General features: G+C 39.3%; 1 protein-coding gene, 1 long non-coding RNA gene and 1 other non-coding gene across 25 annotated transcripts in view; 1 reads left to right on the top strand and 2 right to left on the bottom strand.

The window, feature by feature from the left end:
• LOC132538118 (uncharacterized) overlaps nt 1–2,994 on the bottom strand; it is a 138,698-nt gene extending 135,704 nt beyond the window's left edge. Inside the window, exon 1 of the long non-coding RNA XR_009549524.1 lies at nt 2,961–2,994. This is a non-coding gene — a long non-coding RNA (uncharacterized LOC132538118). The remainder of the gene's footprint in view (nt 1–2,960) is intronic.
• RBFOX2 (RNA binding fox-1 homolog 2) overlaps nt 1–19,193 on the top strand; it is a 301,357-nt gene that overhangs the window by 62,219 nt on the left and 219,945 nt on the right. Inside the window, exon 1 of one of the 23 annotated variants that reach the window (XM_060190083.1) lies at nt 17,323–17,402. The exons of the other annotated variants lie outside the window; for them this stretch is intronic. Within the exon in view, the coding sequence (XP_060046066.1) occupies nt 17,361–17,402 (42 nt within the window). The 5' untranslated portion in view covers nt 17,323–17,360. Of the gene's footprint in view, nt 1–17,322; nt 17,403–19,193 lie in introns of those variants that run through there. 23 annotated transcript variants of the gene reach the window in all.
• On the bottom strand, nt 3,684–3,790 carry LOC132538420 (U6 spliceosomal RNA). Its single transcript, XR_009549788.1, has one exon. It is a non-coding gene; the product is annotated as a U6 spliceosomal RNA (small nuclear RNA).

The raw sequence follows: 19,193 nt of genomic DNA on the forward strand, positions 1-19,193 counted from the left end.
CACACACACACACACACACACACACACACACACACACACATGTTCACCCTAAATACTGGTGTATTTCTGTTTGGGTCTGATACATATGTATATACATGTATGTGAATGTTATGCTTTAAAAATTTTTTTAAAATATTTATTTATTTTCCCTTTTGTTGTCCTTGTTGTTTTATTGTTATTGATGTCATCATTTTTGGATAGGACAGAGAGAAATGGAGAGAGGAGGGGAAGACAGAGAGGGGGAGAGAAAGATAGAACTGTAGACCTGCTCCACCGCTTGTAAAGCAACTCCTCTGCAGGTGGGGAGCCCGGGGCTCGAAGCAGGTCCTTACACCAGTCCTTGTGCTTTGTGCCATGTGCGCTTAATCCAGTGTGCTACCGCCTGACTCCCCAATGCTATGCATTTTATATTAGCTCATACCAATAACTTCATCTTAAATCCAGCTAACATATAATTTTTTTTAATTAATGAATTTTTTATTAATGATTTAATAATGATTAACAAGATTGTACGATAAGAGGGGTACAATTTTATATAAGTCCCACCACCAGAGTTCCCTATCCCATCTCTTCCATTGGAAGGCTCCCTATTTTTTATCCCTCTGGGGGTATCGATTAAAGATCTTTATGGGGTGCAGAAGGTGGAAGGTCTGGCTTCTATAATTGCTTCTCTGCTGGTCATGGGTGTTGACAGGTTGATCCATATCTCCAACCTATTTCTCTTTTTCACTAGTGGGGCATGGTTCTGGAGAGGTGGGGTTCCAGGACACATTGATGTGTCTTCCCAGGGAGGTCAGGCTGGCATCAATGGCATCTGCAACTTGGTGGCTTAATAGCATTAAGGCATAAAGCAGAACAAATTTTTAATAATCAGGAACCTTGTACATTATAACATTTGCACTCAACCATTTGCACTATCATCTGACCCCAATAATCAGGAACCTAAAGGTAAGAATAGAGCAGATTTGAGGTCTTCGTGCTAGAAGACCTCGGAAGTCTATTTTAGATATATTCCAAGGGGCCCATGACTTTACTGATTTTTGCCGGAGCCTAATAGCTAATATGCAGGTGGGCTAAAAGTATTGTCTAGGAAGATGGTGTCAGAGTTGAGAATAGGACTAGAAAACTGGATCAGAGCAGAAAGTAGCTCCCAAATATGGCAAAAAATTATACAAATGCCATTAACTGTAAATCCCATTGATCTGACCTAGGCCCCCTATCTAGGCTGCAGTCATTTTAGGACTAGTCTTCCTTGAGTGGCAGAGTATGTTGGGCTAGCCTCCTTTTTTGGAGAGTGGGGCAGTTTCTACCATTGTTGTTTTACATTTAGAGCAAGCTCCTGTAGAGGCCCACAATAGGGTTTATGATATTTATGATGTTGTTCCTGATGGAGGAGATGACAGTGGAGAGAGGGATCTGCTAGAGGTCTAGGCCCATCATATCTTGTGGGAAGCCAAAGATTCCCTGACTAGGGCCCTGGATGATGCGATGAGCTTGATAGTGTCCAAATGGGCGATCATTAAAGTGTGGCAGTCTCTTGCCTTTATCCAGATTTTGTAGTTTCTACTTTATCTGACAAGGTTAGATTTAGAGTGATTGAGGGAAGTGAAATAGGAAGTTGATGAGGGTATCTAGGTCCAAATAGAAAGTATATAATTAAGTACTTTGTGTTTTTAGGTCCTTTTTTTTAAAGGCTGTCATTTTTTCTTTTTCTTTTTTTTTTTAGAATTTTAAATTATCTTTATATTTATTTATTGGATGGAAACAGCCAGAAATGGAGAGGGAAGAAGGAGCGAGTCAGAGAGACACCTGCAGCACTGCTTCACCTCTTGCAAAGCTTTCCCCCTAGGGCTTGGGCCTTGAACCCAGGTCCTTGTGCATTGTAATGTGCACTCAACTGGGTGTGCCACCACCTGACCCCCCCCCCCCCCCTTTTAGGTCGTTCTACTTGCTTGCTGCACTAATTAAGTCACTGCAGACTACTGCACACTTTTACTTTAAGGTACGTATTTTCCCCTAACTTATGGATACTTATGCACATGTGCCCTATCCCTTGGGCCCTGATATGTATCTAGGTTCTGTAGATTTGTTAGGAAATGCTCCACTTGAAATGGAACTAAGGAGTCCTATGAGCTAGGTAAGATCTCACCAGAGTAATGGAGCGGGAGGGTTGACATCCCAGGCCTGGTATCTCTGAATACAGTCTGAAGTGACACATATCAAGGGGCACTGGTTGCACTGATTTGGTTGAGATCAGCAGATGTAGTATCAAATGGTATGGATCTACAGAAGTGTGCAGGAAAATGAGCAAAACCCCAGAGGTTCCAGAACTGGGAGAAATACTATTTCTATATTCGATTTCTCTCTATATTCTATATAGAGAGATTCTATTGAGAATGAGGAAGGTTCCTTGCTGTCTTAGAGTTTAAGAAAGTAATAGATAATTATTATTATAACCAAGTTATTTGGGAACTTGGTTTCTTGTGAAGATCTCATGGTTGGGATTTATTGTACCATACAAGACTTAACCATGATTTATTTCATTTAATGCTATTTACAAATAGCTATATTATATATACACTGACAGGACAGGTTGCTTCTGGTCTCCCTGGTCTAAGATTAAAAGTGATTTAGTATTTCAAAAAATTATTATTAGAAATATATTAACTATTTAAGCCCAGTGTTAGAATTCAGTGTTAATTAATTTAAAACTTTAAGTGCTTAGATTAAAGGAAATATACTCAGAACTGAATTTTATACTTTTGGAAGCTCAAGACATTCAATCTGTTTTCCCCTTTTCATTTTGATTAAAGTTTATAAAACTGTTAGTTAATAGTATATATTAATACCATTCCCACCACCAAAGGTCTGTGTCCCTACCCCCACTTCCCTACAATAGAGCTGAAAATCTACTCTCCCCCTTCCCCAGACCTTTTTTACTTTGGTGCAATACTTCAAACTCAGTTTCTTCTTCTTCTAGCATTTGCCCTTCTTCCATAGCCAGTCAACAGCGTCAGGTTGAGCCTGATGTCAAGTTTCGAGACCCCCTTTGAATCTGGAGAGGTGGCAGTCGTTGACTATGTGAGTCATAGTCTGTCTGTAGCCGCAGGGGCAGTTCGGGTCGTCTCTGGCTCCCCAGCGATGGAAAATAGCAGCGCACCGGCCATGGCCTGTTCGATAGCGATTGAGGAGGGCCCAATCATAACGTGCTAGGTCAAAGCCGGGTTGACGCTTGCAGGGGTCTGTGATGAGGTGTTTGTTCTTTACCTCAGCTGACTGCCAACTCTGTTTCCAAGAGACTGGAACAGAGAAGTTCAGTGTAGGCATAGGGGACCAGATTGGGTGACGAGACGTCAAGCGTTGGACAGGGTGGGCGAAGATATCCGCATATATTGGCAGGTCTGGTCGAGCGTAGACGTGGGAAATGAACTTAGATGATGCCGCATCCCGACGAATATCTGGTGGGGCTATGTTGCTAAGAACTGGCAGCCATGGAACCGGGGTGGAATGGATGGTTCCAGAAATTATCCTCATGGAGGAATATAATTTGGAATGGACCAAGTGGACATGGGGGCTACGGAACCATACTGGGGCACAGTATTCTGCAGTGGAATAGCATAATGCCAGAGATGATGATCGTAGTGTGGAAGCGCTCGCGCCCCATGAGGAGCTGGCACTCAGTTAAAAACATGGAAATCTTCATGAATTCACATGCCATCCTTGCACAGGGGCCATACTAATCTTCTCTATATCTTTGCAATTTTAGTATATGTGCTGCTGAAATGAGCACATTTTTCTTTTGTGACACTGAGGCCTGGTGAATGCGTGATTTTACATCCTCTTGAGCCAGCTTTTTCATTCTTTTTTTACTTCGGGGGGGGGGGGAGGAAGAGACACTACAGTACTGGAACTTTCCATGGTTTCATGGCACTCCCACGCGGTGATGGGACTCAAACCTGGACTGTGTCCATGGCAAGGTGTGTGCTCTACTAAGTGAAGTATCCCAGGACCCCTCTTTTCAATCATGAAATTATATTCTTGATTAGAGAGAAACTTGAGGTTTTCCCTCAGTATATTTACTCTACTTATTTTCACAGTGTAACCTGTAACAGTACACTAACACTCTTCTGTCTACTCTTCATGGACTGGGAGCCTCAGCTATTAGGTCCTCTGGCCCATCCAGCCTGTCCACTGTACCCCAACTTTTCTCATAGTCCTACTGTACACCCCCATCAGGCTGTGTCCTTGGCCATTGGGCTTCATAATAACTCATTGCCACCCATTTGTGTGCTTAGCTGCTGTGTTAATGTCTCTGATAGAAGGGGAAGGAGACTATTCTCTTTTAAACGGAGTGCTATGTTTTGTTTTTTCTTACTGAGGTATAAATTTTATGTAGAAAAACTCATCCTGGAGACTCAAATGTGCAAGCCCTGCACTCTGCTTGCTGAGTAACCTCCCTGTTTGCATAACATTGTCAGTTTATGAAAAAGGTCTTTACCATTTCAATAGGTTTATAATGGTTTCTCTTGTAGCTTTAATCCCTGTTTTGTTAAAATACTAATGGCTTTGAGCAGTTTTTCATTTGTGTGTTTGCCTTCCACATCTCTTTGATGCTATGTCTGTAAAACATTTTACTCATTTCTTTATACTCAAGTTCTTCGTTCTTTCCATAAGCTCAGAATTCTTTTATTAAAAAAATTTTTCAATATTTATTTTCCCTTTTGCTGCCCTTGTTTTTTTGTTTTTAATTATTGTTGTAGTTATCATTGTTGTTATTGATGTCATTGTTAGATAGGACAGAAAGAAATGGAGAGAGGAGGGGACAGCAGAGAGGGGGAGAGAAAGATAGACACCTGTAGACCTGTAGACCTGCTTCACCGCCTGTAAAGCGACTGCCCTGCAGATGGGGAGCCGGGGGCTCGAACCAGGATCCTTACACCAGTCCTTGTGCTTTGCACCATGTGCGCCTAACCCGCTACACTACTGCCCAACTCCCAGAGAGTTCTTTTTATACAGTGTTCCTCAGTACCTGTGGTGGATTGGGCCCCTTTGAATATCAAAATCCTTGGATGGTCAAATTCTTTATAGAAAATGGTGTAGTATTTGTATATAACTTACCTACTTCCTTCCTGGGGACATTTCCCTGGACTCAGCTTTCTTCAGCTTGCCAGAGTTATGGAGGGCAGAATTCTGGTGAAATCCCCAACCTCAATCTTAAATCATCTCTAGATTGCTTAGCATGCTTTGTAAATACTTGTTATGCTCTATTGTTTAGGGAGTAAGGACAAGAAAAAAGCCTGCATGTTCAGTACAGAAGCAACCACTGTAGGCCTAGTTACATAGTACACAGTTTCTGAGTGGTTGAATCCGTGAATGTGAAAACTGGATATGAAAGGCCATCGGATTTTTGTTATCAGTCCTTTGTGTGTTTGCAAATGCTTTTTTCCATTCTGTTCTTATTTTAAAAGTATAAGCGTAGGCAGTTGGGCGGTAGCTCAGCAGGTTAAGCGCACATGGTGCAAAGCTCAAGGACCAGCTTAAGGATTCCAATTTGAGCCCCCAGCTCCCCAACTGCAGGGGTGTCACTTCACAGGCGGTGAAGCAGGTCTGCAGGTATCTATCTTTCTATCCCCCTCTCCGTCTCCCCTCCTCTCTAGATTTCTCTCTGTACTATCCAACAACAGCAATATCAATGGCAACAATAACAGTAATGACAACAGGCCAACAAAATGGGGAAAAATGAAAAAAATAAATAAAAGTATAAGCATAACTTCTTTAGTACTTAAAATAAATATTAAATTGGATTCTTTGGAGCTTTCCATATAGCCTTTTTGCTGTGAGTACCCAACAGAAGTACTTGTTAAAGTATAAATTTAGGTTTGCAGTGAGGTGTAATCTTAGAAGACCTAGTTGAATTGCATATTCCCCCCACCCCACCCCCTTGTAACTGAATGTTACTTTTTGAAAAAAATCAGGAAGGACTTAGAACAAGATAAGAGTGTGGTGGTGGTAGCTAGAGTCTTTGAGAGGTAACAATTCAGAGGTGGTAGACTGGTTACTAGAACTGTCTAAATTTAAAAGTAAAGGAGCATGAAAGAGGAGGCTGGGATTTGACATGAAATACATTGAAAGTGTTGAGATAAACATTAGCCAACCATGTTTGACCTTTTCATTTCTAAGAAAGAGTCTTAGAGAGGAGATGTGATTTATTATATGGGTCATGAGGTGGCAGAACTGGGACTTAAGATCCTCTAGAGCATTTGTGAAGAAGGGCTTCAGCAGCATATGAGAATCAGAGGAACAGGGAAAACTAGAATTTCAAGCTGGATTTTGTCATTTTTATATACTTTACATCATTTATAAATATTCTTGAATCTACTTAATATTTGTCAGCAGTAAAACAAAAGGGTTGACAACAGGACCAGTGATTGAACTGGTAAGAGTGACCAAAAATCAAGTTGGAATATATGTCTTGGGTTAAATAGAAAACACTAGAAGTCAAGTGAGAATGCATTTTGGCACAGCAGAGTTTGATTCTTGACATTGAAAGGGAAAAGGATATTAAAGACAATAGAGACCATAGAGGAATTTTCTGGCTACAGTTAGCTATGAAAATTCTGACTCCCAAGGTTTGGATTTACTGGACTTGGAATTGCTTTTGATTTAAGAGAGAATGGTGACAGGAAATATCTGTAAAAACCTGATAGTAATTATTTTACTAGTTTCCTAGGCTAAATCAGGTACTGAGCTAGGCTAGCCACTTTGAAGTCATATTGATTTATAACATAACTTGGGTTTCAGGTGTACAGGCTTATTTATACCTAACCTGTTTTTTGTTCTACTCTCCAGCACTACTGGTGTCACTATAAAGAACAAATGGAGGAAAAGGAATTTATAGAAATAGACTTATCTGAAGGTAGAAATTCAGAAAATGTAAGAAACTGTACACACACCCCACACACACACACACACACACACACACACACACACACACACACACACACACACACACACACACACACACACCCCCCACCCCCAACCTTGAAACATTTTTCCTTTAAGGAAAGGGCTGTACTTTTTTTGGCAGGGTCACACGTTTTCATTGGCCTCCTCTATTGCTGTTTGCCAAGAAGAATCTAATGTGGTTTTGTTCAGGGCTGGTTTGGAAGTCAACTGAGCTGCCAAGTTCCCTCTACCTAACTTGAAATATATTCAAGTTTAGAGAGTGGCCCAGGCCCTTTGGATTTGCCTCCTATATCTCTCCAGGTTCTAGGAGGAAATGTGACTCTGATGTTTCTGGAACTCCATGTCATAGTTTCTTCTCTCTGAATGTGTTTGAAGTCTTGCCAGTTTAGAGAGGAAGAAAGTTTAATTCACTGGAGATAATACATCTGTAAGGAGCTTACCCAGAATGGGATACCCTCCACAGTATCCTAGGGAAAGGACTCCTCTTATCCTTAAGAGTACTTCAAATATGAGATTCAGGAAAGAAGTCACAGCCTTATAGTAATGTTTTTCCTCTACTTCCATATATGAAATGACCAACTGGGCATCTAAGAACTGCAGCCTTGTTTGTCCAGTTTTAGTTAGTGAAACATCAGTCACATTGACCTGAGATAAAGGCAGGTATTGTGTGGTATATACATTTCTTGCCAAAAGCCACAGTCTACAGTTAGCCCTGACATTCTGTTGTCCCTGACAGTGAGACTGGACAACCAACAGTCTGAATTGCAAATGTTTTACTTGCTTGACTAGTCCTTAATTCCTACAGTTCAGAGCCAAGAAGTGGTTCCTGGTTGTCTTGATAAAACTGTTGAGATAGTTTTTTAGTGCTCTTGTACTATTGATAGCTATAGGTTAGGGGGTGATCTATCTCTACTCACCCACCCCCACACACTTTGAGTATAAGCTACTTACTTAACATTTTTAAACCATTTGCTAAGTTTAGATAGTTTGTAATGTCAGCCTTTAAATCTCATGATGAAATGCAATTTTCATATATATATATATTTTTTAATTTCTTTATTGGGGGGTTAATGTTTTAACAGTCGACAGTAAATACAATAGTTGGTACATGAATAACATTTCTGTTTTCCACACAACAATATACCCCCTACTAGGTCTTCTGCCATTCTGTTCCAGGACCTAATAATTTTCATATTTATTAGATCCTTTTTAACAGTTTAATAGAAGGGAGAAGAGAATGAGGTACAAGAAAGACGTTCACAACATTTTATTACCTTATCGTTATCAAGTCTTGAACTACGATGTGTTTGACATTTCTGTTTCTCTTACAGATTATAAACTTCCTAATGATAGGGCAATTTCTGGTTCTATCAATATTTATTTATTTACTCCAGGGTTGTCACCTGCACTATGAATCCAATGCTCCCAGCTGCCATTCCTTCTCACCATACCCTCTCTTATTTTGATAGGACAGAAAGAAATTGAGAGAGAAGAGGGAGATAGAGAAGAGAGAGAAAGAGAAACACCTGTAGTACTGCTTCACTGCTTATTAGTGGACCTATTCTAACCATTCTCCTCCATCACATGTGTAACTTCTTTTTATATCATCTTTGAGAGCAATAGCAAACTTAACCTTACAGTGTGTCCTAGGTAAGTAGAGACTGGTCATATTTTGTTAGATGTCTGAAGTTTGAGAGCATAGTGATACTGGGAATAATCTTAGAACATTTACCTCACTCCCTCATTTTACGAAAACATAAAAGACTCTTATGAAAACATAAGAGACTCAGAAAGATTACAAATAGTATTCCTGGTCACATGACTAATTAAGACCAGTAGAACCAGGTTTCTCAAGTCTTAGTTCTAGGCATTTACCATACTAGAGAATAATACTAATACTAGTACTAATACTAATACTAAAACTAATACTACTTCTCCTCCCCTGCCCTTCCTTCTTCACTATAGAAAGCATCAGTAGAAATCTATTTGTTGCAAAAATTAATGCTGGCAGTTTAACTTAGAAATGTGAGTAGAGAGAAAAAAATTAATTTGGATTCTAAAAGAAGTGTCCTGAAGTTTTTCTTTTCTACTTTTTGCCAGATTTGGAAGATAGAGCAAAATGAGAAAGTTTTTATCAAGGATATGTTAAATTTAAATGCATAAAGAAAAAAAGTAGAACACTTTAAATTTCTAAAAGATAACTTTAAAAAAATATGTAATTCCCAGTTTCACAGCTGCTGTGATTTTCTGGTAGTTCCTGGATCTGGGGAGAATGCTAGCTAGTTCTCTGAATATATTTTGTTCTTTATGGGTCTTTGTAGTGACCCCCTTAACAGCAGATGGGTGAATGTGCTCTGAAGGGGGAGGTGTGGAGATGGAGGAATGAGAAAGTTCTAGGCGGGAAAACTCAGCTTAGTGATTTGAGACTTTCCTTCCCCCCAACCCCCCCTTTTTTTTAAGGAAAAAAAAAAGGAAACTGCTGTCAGAAGTCTGGTCCTAACTGATTCCAGATGGGCCATTCTGCAGTACAAAGGTTTCACTGTGTTTGCTATGGGACTAACCACATGGGCCCCCTGAGCACTTCCTGTGCAGCTCTGCAATTGTGCTCACCTAATCAGAAACAGCCCTGCTGCTCAGCAGCTCCAGAGCAGCCATCTTGTTCTCATTGTGTGAACTGCGTTTTTCTCTTGCCTGGCTTACCTCCCCATTTTAGTCTCTTTTTTCACTCTATTGTCTTCTCCATTTGTTTTCAGGAAACACTGAAAAATTCACATAAGAACCAGGAGATAGGGCAGGGGGTAGCTAGCATAATGGTTATGTAGAGACTCTCATGCCTGAAGCACCAAAAGTTTCAGGATCAATCCCCTGCACCACCATAAGCCTGAGTTGAATAGTGCTCTGGTTAAAATAAAACAAGACACCAAGTGATAGCTTACTCAGTGGAGTACCTGCCTTAGAAGGCCCCAGGTTAGAACCCCAGTGTCGTAGGGGAGTGCTATGAATGGAGGAGCAGTGCTGAGGCATCTCTCCCCTCTGTTTCTCTCTGAAATAAGAAAATACAAATGTTGGCCTGGGAGTGGTAGAGCAGTGCACATGTGAGATTGTAGCACTGTTCCTCCTATCAATATATATTTAATAGACTCCTCCTTATTCCTTGTGGGATTGGGAGAAAGAGGATGGAGAATAATGGATGATGTCAGAGGTACACCCCCCCCCCCAGACCTGAGAGATATTTGTTGAAAGTGAGTATTGAGACCACGAGAATGTAAAGCAAATTTGAAAAACTGTTTATTTTTATTTATTTATTATTTTAAAATATTTATTTATTATTGGATAGAGACAGAAATTGAGAGGGGGGAAAGTAGTAGTTAGGTTGAGAAACAGAGACACCTGCAGCACTGCTTCACTCTTTGTGAAGATTTCCTCCTGCAGGTGGGCATTTATTTATTTATTATATATGTTGGAGGGACTTTCACATGAGACAGAGAGGAGAGAGAAATGAACCAGAGCATCACTATGGTGCATGCAGTGCCAGGGATCCAGCCAGGAACCTCAGGCATGAAAATCCGATGCTCCACCATTTGAGCCAATTTGAAGCTACAACTCTTTGCTGTTTTTGTTTGTTTGTTTGTTTTCTTTCTCTGTATCTCTTCTGAAGAGTTCAGAGTATTGTGCATGAGAATAGTTTATTTACATTATAAAGTGAGTATCATTGGCCCTTTCTGTGTGCCAAGGAGTCCATTTGGGAGTGACTTTAAACCTGGTTACAGTAGCAAGGTATTTGCACTTAGATTCTATGTGCCATTGTTGCCAAGGAAGCAAACCTGCAATGCTTTGACACAAGCTTCAATTTGACCAACTCCTTGGGTGCTCCTGCCCAGGTGGAAAGAGGTTTTTTTTTTACTGGTGATACTGTTCAGGAACTGATTCATTCTCATGGGCTCTGTAGACTTCACCAGAGATATAATTTATATATAAACTTGATTTTCTTTCTTTTTTTTTTGTTATGCTGTTTGCTTATTTACTTGGTGTAATATCTTTGTCCCCTAATTTGACTAAACTTTACCAGAGCAAGGATTGCCACTATACACATTGTTATTGAATCTAGGGCCATAGCAACTATATATTTCATAAGTTTGTTGAATGAATGAATAAATACAATGAGGAATTAATGGTTCCCATTGGAGAGCATAGTGCATAGCTGATTAAGCCATGACTTTCGATTAGAGTACTGACTGAAAATTTCCTGATAAAAATGTTTTGATTCTGTTGACTTCTTTCCTTTTCATCCTGTAATCTGTAAACGTCCTTATCTTGGGAACATTCATTAAGTTCTGCTAGTAGATTCTACTTTATTTCAGAAAATGTTCCTAAGATCCAGAAACTCATGCCCTGATGCATCTGATTCACATCTACATCTAAAATTAGCAGACTGTTCTGCTCTTTCCTTTCCTGCATGTCTTAGAGAAAATTCAGTGGCTTAACTTGCTTTAAAAACACTGCTCACCTAAATTGTTATAATGAGTAGTCTGTCTTTCAACCCTCTTACCCTCTTATTCCAGAATCGACCTTCCCATTTTTTTATCTTGGAGCGACACCTGACAGTCCTGGGCACAGAAGAACTGCTTGATGATTTAATTTAATATGATCTTAAATAATTCATGAACTGTAAACCATGGAATAAAAGATGCTTTTGCAGTATAGCTATCAAGTTACTATTCAGATTTTATAAATAACTCTTATAAATCAATCAATAAAAGACATTCTGTAAAACAGTTTGTGAACATCTCAGTTTAAAAAAAAAAACAGCGGGCAAAAGATCTAAATAGGTGTGGGGCCAGGCAGTAGCATATGGGGTTAAGTGCACATAGCCCGAAGTACAAAGATGCAGGTTCGAGTCCCTGCAGGGAGGTTGCTTCACAAGTGGTGAAGCAGGTCTGCTGCTGTCTGTCTTTCTCTCCCCATCTTTGTCCTCCCCTGCTCTTTCAATTTCTCTCTGTCCTATCCAACAATAATAAAAGCAACAACATTAATGGAAAAAAGGCTGCCAGGAGCAGTGGATTCATAGTGTGGCACTGAGTCTCAGTGGTAACCCTGGAGGGGGAAAAAACATTAAATAGATGCTTCACAAAAGATGATATACTAGTGCCCAGGAAGTGATCGACACCACTAGTCATCAGGGTCAAGTAAGTAATCATAGTGAGAATCTGCTACACTAACTAAAGAATGACTAAAATGAAAAAAACAAACTTTATGAAATGTTTGTGAGACTGTTCACCAGGAACTGACATCAAGAACAACCATGCTGCTAGTGGGGTTGTAAATTGGTGCAACCTTTGAGAACTGCAGTGGACATTACCTGAATGAACATAAGTGTACCTTATGGCTAGTGATTCCAATAGAAATGTATAGGTTATGTGTACCAAAAGTTATGTATGTAGGCATTTTTAGTGAGTTCAGCTAGACATAGCAAATGCCTTTTAACATTAAAGTGTTTCTCAACTTACAAGACACTTACAAAATAGAATATTTCACAGTAATGGCAATGAATGAACCATTGCTATTCTCAACAAATGGGTTAATTTTGTGAATATATTTTAGAATGAAAAAAAAAAGTCAGGACCTAATGTGTGATTTCATTTATATAAAGTTCAAAAACAGGCAGAATAAATCTGTGGTGCTCAAATCTTTGTTGTAAGCTGGTGGGAGTAACATCACACAGACACTAGTTAGGTTTCTAGAGTGCTTATATCATTCTGTTACTTTTACCTAGGTGAACATACTAGGTGCTGGTGACGTGGATGGGTTCACTCTGGAAATTCATCATTTCATATTTAATATTTTCTTTGTCTGCTTTTGTCCTATGATTGCACAATTGATAAGATAGTTACCTCTTCTCATATATGTACTGACTTTTTGCCTATCAAAGCTGATAGGGTGTGACTGTGTACATCCATTTATGTGTTTATATGTTAGGGTGTTGTGTGGTCATGCAAATGCTTCTTTTCTATTATGGTCTGGGGATTCCTTGCTCTGAACTGATTTTTTCTTTTTTTCAGAGAGAGAGGGAGAGGGGGAGGGAGAGGGAGATAGAGTTAGAACAGTAGTACTACACTGAAGCTTGCTTGCATGGGAGTTAGCTCTGATCTGGGTTGTGTGCTTAACTAAACGGTCCCACTATCCAGGTGAGCTATCTTATCTTGCCAGCCCTAAGATGGTTCATTCATTAATCTTAATTAGCATTTCAGCAAGTTCTATATAGTAAGAGTCTCAAAGAGCCACAGGAAATAAAATTGATGCACACTATTCACTGGTTATCTTTTTAAACTAGTTCTGTGAGCTCAGCCACATAGGACAATAATTTGGATTTTTTTTTTTAAATCACAATCTTTTTACTAAGTGAAGGTTATTAACTAGTGAATGCTTCATTTTCAGAAGTATACCCCATCTGATCTTTTTTGTTTTATTTATTTCTATATTTATTTTAATTATCTTTATTGGCTAGAGACAGCCAGAAATCGAGAGGGATGGGGGAGATAGGGAGAGAAACAGAGAGACACCTGCAGCCCTGCTTCACCACTCCTGAAGCTTTCCCCCAGCAGGTAGGTATCAGGGGCTCGAACCTGGGTCCTTGTGCATCGTAACATGTGTGCTCAGCTAGGTGCGCCCCCCAATCTGGTCTTTATTCTTACAGTATTATTGCTCCCAACCCTATGATAGTCTAACACAAAATAAAGCATTTTAGGAAAACTGAACCTAAATAAGGAAATGCTCTAGTTCTGTATGTAGCATCTAGAAATCATAAATCCAATGTGTGGGTTCTAGCCAGATCTCTCAATTTTCAGCGTGGCCTTAGTAAGATACTTAAAAGTTCTCTTGAGTTGCCATGTCTCTTGGCCATACCTTCTACTTGTTTTTTTATGTGTGTGAGAGGCCCCAGATTACTGCTTCAGTGTATGTAGTGCCAGGGAACAAGCTATGACCTGGTCCGTGCAAGTTGACTTGCTAAGAGCCCTACCAAGCCACCATACCTAAGTCTCATTCTCTCTTTCTGAAATGTACTTACCTGCTTCCTTTACCTCCATGGCCTCTGGGAGCTTTTTATGGGGGAAAAAAAAAAAGTATTGTGTACTCTCTTATACACTTATACACCTTTTTCGTTGTCACATTTCACACGTGACTATCCTTCAGTGCTAGCCTGATGAGACATCCTATTGGCATGTGGTAGGTATGTTGTTCAGTACATGGTGAAAGAAATGATGAACAAATCTCAAATTTACTTTTGAAAAATATTAGCTATTTTCCAAAGACTAAGTCAGTTATAATTTTTAACATTCATTGATGTCCTCTTTCAAATTATTTTTCAGAAAAAGTTGGTATTAATTTCTCAAAATCAAGGGTGAGTGTTTATAACACTGCGTATTCTGGCAGTTGGAGTGATGTTAACTGGTTCATATGGATATCACACACATGACCTTGGCCTCATTATTATGTTCCTCTAATCAGCTGATTTAATTTTAGTGGAGTCCCTGGAGGAATACTTTGAAATGCTCTGGTTCTGTATGTAGGATATAAAAATCATAAATCCAGTGTATAGGTTCTACCTACAGTAGAGTTGGTGTGTGGGTTAAAACCAGCAGCTGTGACTGTGTAGGCTTTAGGACTTCACCAGTGTAGGCAGTGTGACAGTGATTTTGTTCATCTCAAGTATTATAAAATTAATTTCCAGAAATGTTATCTGAAGTTTTGTCATTTCACTCCAGCATGTAATTTCGCAAGCCAATTATAATTTTAAAAGATCCGGGTAGAACCATTGCCATTTGTCCTCGAGTTTAAAATATAGGATTAGAATACTAAGTATTGAGTACCTGCTTAGAGTTTAGAGTGCCTGTTACTGGTATATAAGAAGTATGACTTCCTCAACCAGTAAGGTAGCTTGCCTGGGAGGGTGCCTGCTTTGCTACGCATGTGACCCAGGTATGACTGCCACATGGTGTTACTAAGGCACCAAGGGAAGCTCTAGTGTTATGATCGCTCTCCTCTCTCCTTACTCCTCTCTACTCATTTTTCTCCATCTGAAGAAGTTGACTAGGAGTGGTGAAGTCCTGACAGTAACCAAAAAAGAAAATAAAAGTGTGAGTTTGACCTTGATATCAAGTAACCTGGAATTTATCGATGACATAGGAAAGTAAAGATGCAAAATCATTTTCTGAATATTTCTTTTCAATACCAGCTGTCTGTAAATGAAAAGCCAAGTAGAAAAAGCACATACTTGGGAGTCCAAACAGATTTGGGCTAGAATCTTGGCTGTGAAAAAGTTTAAGTTATAAAATCTTGGTCATTGGAACAACTCATAAAACCCTTTAACAAACAAACATATGAGTGAAAGGAGTAGGTAAATAGAGTTTTGTTAGTATCAGCCCACTTTATCCACGTCATTGTTAATGAGATTCATAAAGATAACAACCATAAATGATTTGATGGACAAGCTTGGAAGCTGCTTTATTCCCATCATAGAATAAGGTGAATCACTTTCTATTTGTCTTTGAGAATGTCCAGAAGGTCTTGCAGTAAAGATCTCATCATAGTCTGTAGAACCATACAACCAGTGGTCTACATAGGAATGGTTTCACACAAGGAGTAACTTGTGGGGAGTCCACACAGCTGAAATAAAAGAAAGTACATATTTTAGAGATGGACTAATCACATTAAACTCCTCCCCTCCCTTCTTCCTAATGCCCATGTGACTTCCAGTTGTTTATTAGGAAATGCTGTATCCTTTGCTATTTTCCACAGTGGTTGTGAAGGTTATTCTAGATGCCTGTGTGTTAATCAGTTGGAGCACTCTGACTTCATTAAATGTCCCACATTGTTTAAATTCTATTTTGGCAAATGACTAATTCTCATGAAGTTAAATCCTTTTCCTTTCGTGTCTGTCCACTGTGTTGGGGGGTACCCCATCTCTGATTGGTGCTCTGCAGCTGAGTCTTTGAACTGCAAATCAAAAATAAAGTTTTCCCAGGTTTGTCTTATTTTAATCCACTCCCTTTCACACTGCAAGGCTCTGACCTGCTTGGAGCCTTTCCTGTTTGGTTACGGTTGTTGCCTTGTCCTTTGGAGTTCTGTAGGACATAGCTACCAGGCTGACTCAATGTTCAGCTAGCAAAGATGGCTCTGAGGAAAAAATTACTTATCTAGAATAGGAAATGGGTAGCTGAACTGGGAAACAGCCCTAGTTCATAATCAGTTATCATTTAGGGAGAGTGAGCTGTAATTTCAAAGTTAGAGTTTGGACTAAGTGGGGGTCACCTCCAAAATGGAATTCTAGTGAAAAATTGATTGGCAGATGATGAAGGAAATATGGCTGAATTTCATTAAAAGTAGGTAATTTGGGGAATTGATTATTGTATAATTCAATACAAGTGCAAATACAAATGCATATGTACAAATGTGATCATAACAGGATACATTTCTGGAAATTCATGTTCTTCCTTTGGTGATTATTAATTTTTGTTAAGACCCACAGGAATTTAACTAATGATGCAAATTTGCTCTCTATTTAGTTCCTTTGGCATAGACACTTAAACCATTTTACACTAATGTCATTTATTCTTAAAAATATCTCTGCATGGAAACTGCTATGTAGATTAAGTATGTGAGGTCTTGTACCAATTTATATAGTGGATTGATCCCTGTAATGTAAAATTAGAGCCAAGATTTGTGGTTCCACGCTTATGTGCATGGCTATTGAAATATATAGTGTTTACTTCCGTTCTCCTACTTTTCTTCTGTTGAAGGAACTAATATCAAGCGAATGGCAAAGAGTGCCTGCCTTCTAAGAGGAATAGTGTTCCCAGTTCTCAGCTTGGGATGGAAGCAAGCAGCAAAAAACTCAGCATATGAAATGTTCTTACTGTCTTTTTGACTGATTCATACTTTCATTTTGTCCTTCTCTTCTTCCCACTCCCCCACCCCCTTTGGGAGGAGAGGTAGTTGTGGGAATGTTCTCTGTGCCAATCATTTATGTGGGGCAGTCTAGCTTGTTTTCAGTGTTCACCAGATATTATTTCTTAGGTTGGAGTTGGGGCCAGGGAGAATCAGCTGCTTTGGGGCAAGCTCCTGAGGGGATTGGAATATAGATAGGAAGGAGGACATTTTTCTGTATTTTCTTAGTCATAGGACTCTGAATCCCAAGTAGCTAAATTTAGTTCAGGTTCCTGTTGAAAGCATCATTTTTGTGGGGTGGGTGGAAGAGGAGAACGGAAAACCTTTTTGTGTATCCTGCTCCATGAAGCCAATAGGGAAGCAGGAGGAGGCGAGGTTGCCATGGAGATGATAGCTGTGTGCAAGGGGAGAGCAGCAGGGTTTAGAATTCCAGGAAGGAAGAGAGAGTGATGTCATCAGATTCCATGGACCAGCCCAGGAACCCCTGTGAGGTTGGTGGGGAGTTGGATGCATGTGGGGGGTGGAGGAGTGGGAGTCTATGCAGGGAATTGTGCCTTCAGTAAGGTGTGGGGAGTCCAGTTCAAGCAGAGGTTGGTTGTGTGAAATTGTGCTGATGTGCATTAGTGCCTGCTTTTAAAAAATCTATCTCATGCTAAATTTGGAGAATATTCTCTTTGTTTATCAAGGACCTATTTATCTCACAAGGGAGCAGTCTTAGCTGTAGAAATATAGCCTATTTAATAGCAGTACCCCTTGTATGTGAGGGTATTCCTGCACGTATTTTGCATATATAGTTTCCTTTGGATGATGCCTCTGTCGGTGCTGCGTGCAGTTAAAGGACTTATTAAAGCCTGATTCTTATGCTTATTTTTCTATAGATAAGTGTAAATAAATAAAACACTTTTTTAATTTTAAAAAACCTGGGGAAAAAATCAAAGCAGTTGCTTTTGCAGCAGAAAGGAAACTGCATGCTCTCATGGTTGTCCTGAACATATGCGTGTGTGTTCATAGCTACCGTGAAGGACAAATGTGTTGTTTCCTTTTGGTATGACTGAGAGTCTAATTAAAAAAGAAAAACAAGTGTAAAAGAATCGTGCATCCAAATGACTCCTGCCCTTGCAAATAGTAATACAACCATTGCATAAAACATAAAGAACTCTCATTTGGAATCTGCTTCAGAGATGAATGATGAGAAAAACATTCTCAGTTCCTAACACTGAATTTTTTTTAACCTTAAAAAAATGACTAGGATTGGACATTAGGTTTCTTTGAATTTTTCTGATTTTTGAGTTGGCAAAAAAAAAAAAAAATTAAATTTGTGTTCAGATGAGCTTATATTCCAGTTAAGATATTTAAAATCATAGGTTTCTGTTTTGCAGGCATTTTTATTTCCAGATCTAGAACTAAGTTATCTTGTTTAGCAGTATCTAAAAAATGGCAGTATCTAAGGAATAAGAGCCTTTCCAAAACATCTGCTCTGACCCATTTGGATTTACTTGCTCAAATGTGTCTGTTGAAATCTGTGACCTTGCATTGGTCACAGAAGTCTGTGACCTTGCATTGGTGGTGTGGGAAGCTGTGGTCTGTGTTATGTGAAAGCATGGAAACTTTGGAATCAGACTGACTCAAGTCTCAGCCCCTCTTCTACTCACCTACTGACCTTGGGCAAGTAACAGTGTGGGTGTGTTGGTTTCTATATGTATAAAATGGGAAGGGTAGTGATATAATGCCAGCTATATAGGGTAGTGGGAAGGATAAGTTCATAGTTAAATCACTGAGACATCTGACATGTTTTTGGTCAATGCTTGTTGTGTTTATTGTCAATAATAATTATATGTTTCTTTGAATTACAGAATGATGAGGTAGGAAGTCTTTGACACCACTGAATGTCCAAGAGGGAGGGGCCCAGGAAGCTATAATTCAAAAATGATTCTCAAATGACTGTGGTGATCAGTCATATTTGGAAACCACTCAATCTAATCTATTTTAAGTATGACTCAAGCACAGGAATATTCATCATTGCTTAGAAGTTTGTTAGAAATATAGAATCTTACATATCAGCCCAGATTCACTGAATCAGAACCTGTGTTTTAAGCATGATACCCCAGCATTACCTATACATTTAACTTTAGGAAACACTGCTTTTCTTTTACATTAGGAGTAAGTGGGTAGCTGCAACTTAGAGAGAATAAATTGCCTTTCACTTATTTCCAGTGGTAGAAGGAAAACCATCTGACTAGGCCAGTGTGTTGGTGAACATGCACTTGCCTTTTTTATTGTTT

The sequence above is a fragment of the Erinaceus europaeus genome, chromosome 4 (genome assembly GCF_950295315.1).
Source record: "Erinaceus europaeus chromosome 4, mEriEur2.1, whole genome shotgun sequence".
NCBI lineage: Eukaryota > Metazoa > Chordata > Mammalia > Eulipotyphla > Erinaceidae > Erinaceus > Erinaceus europaeus.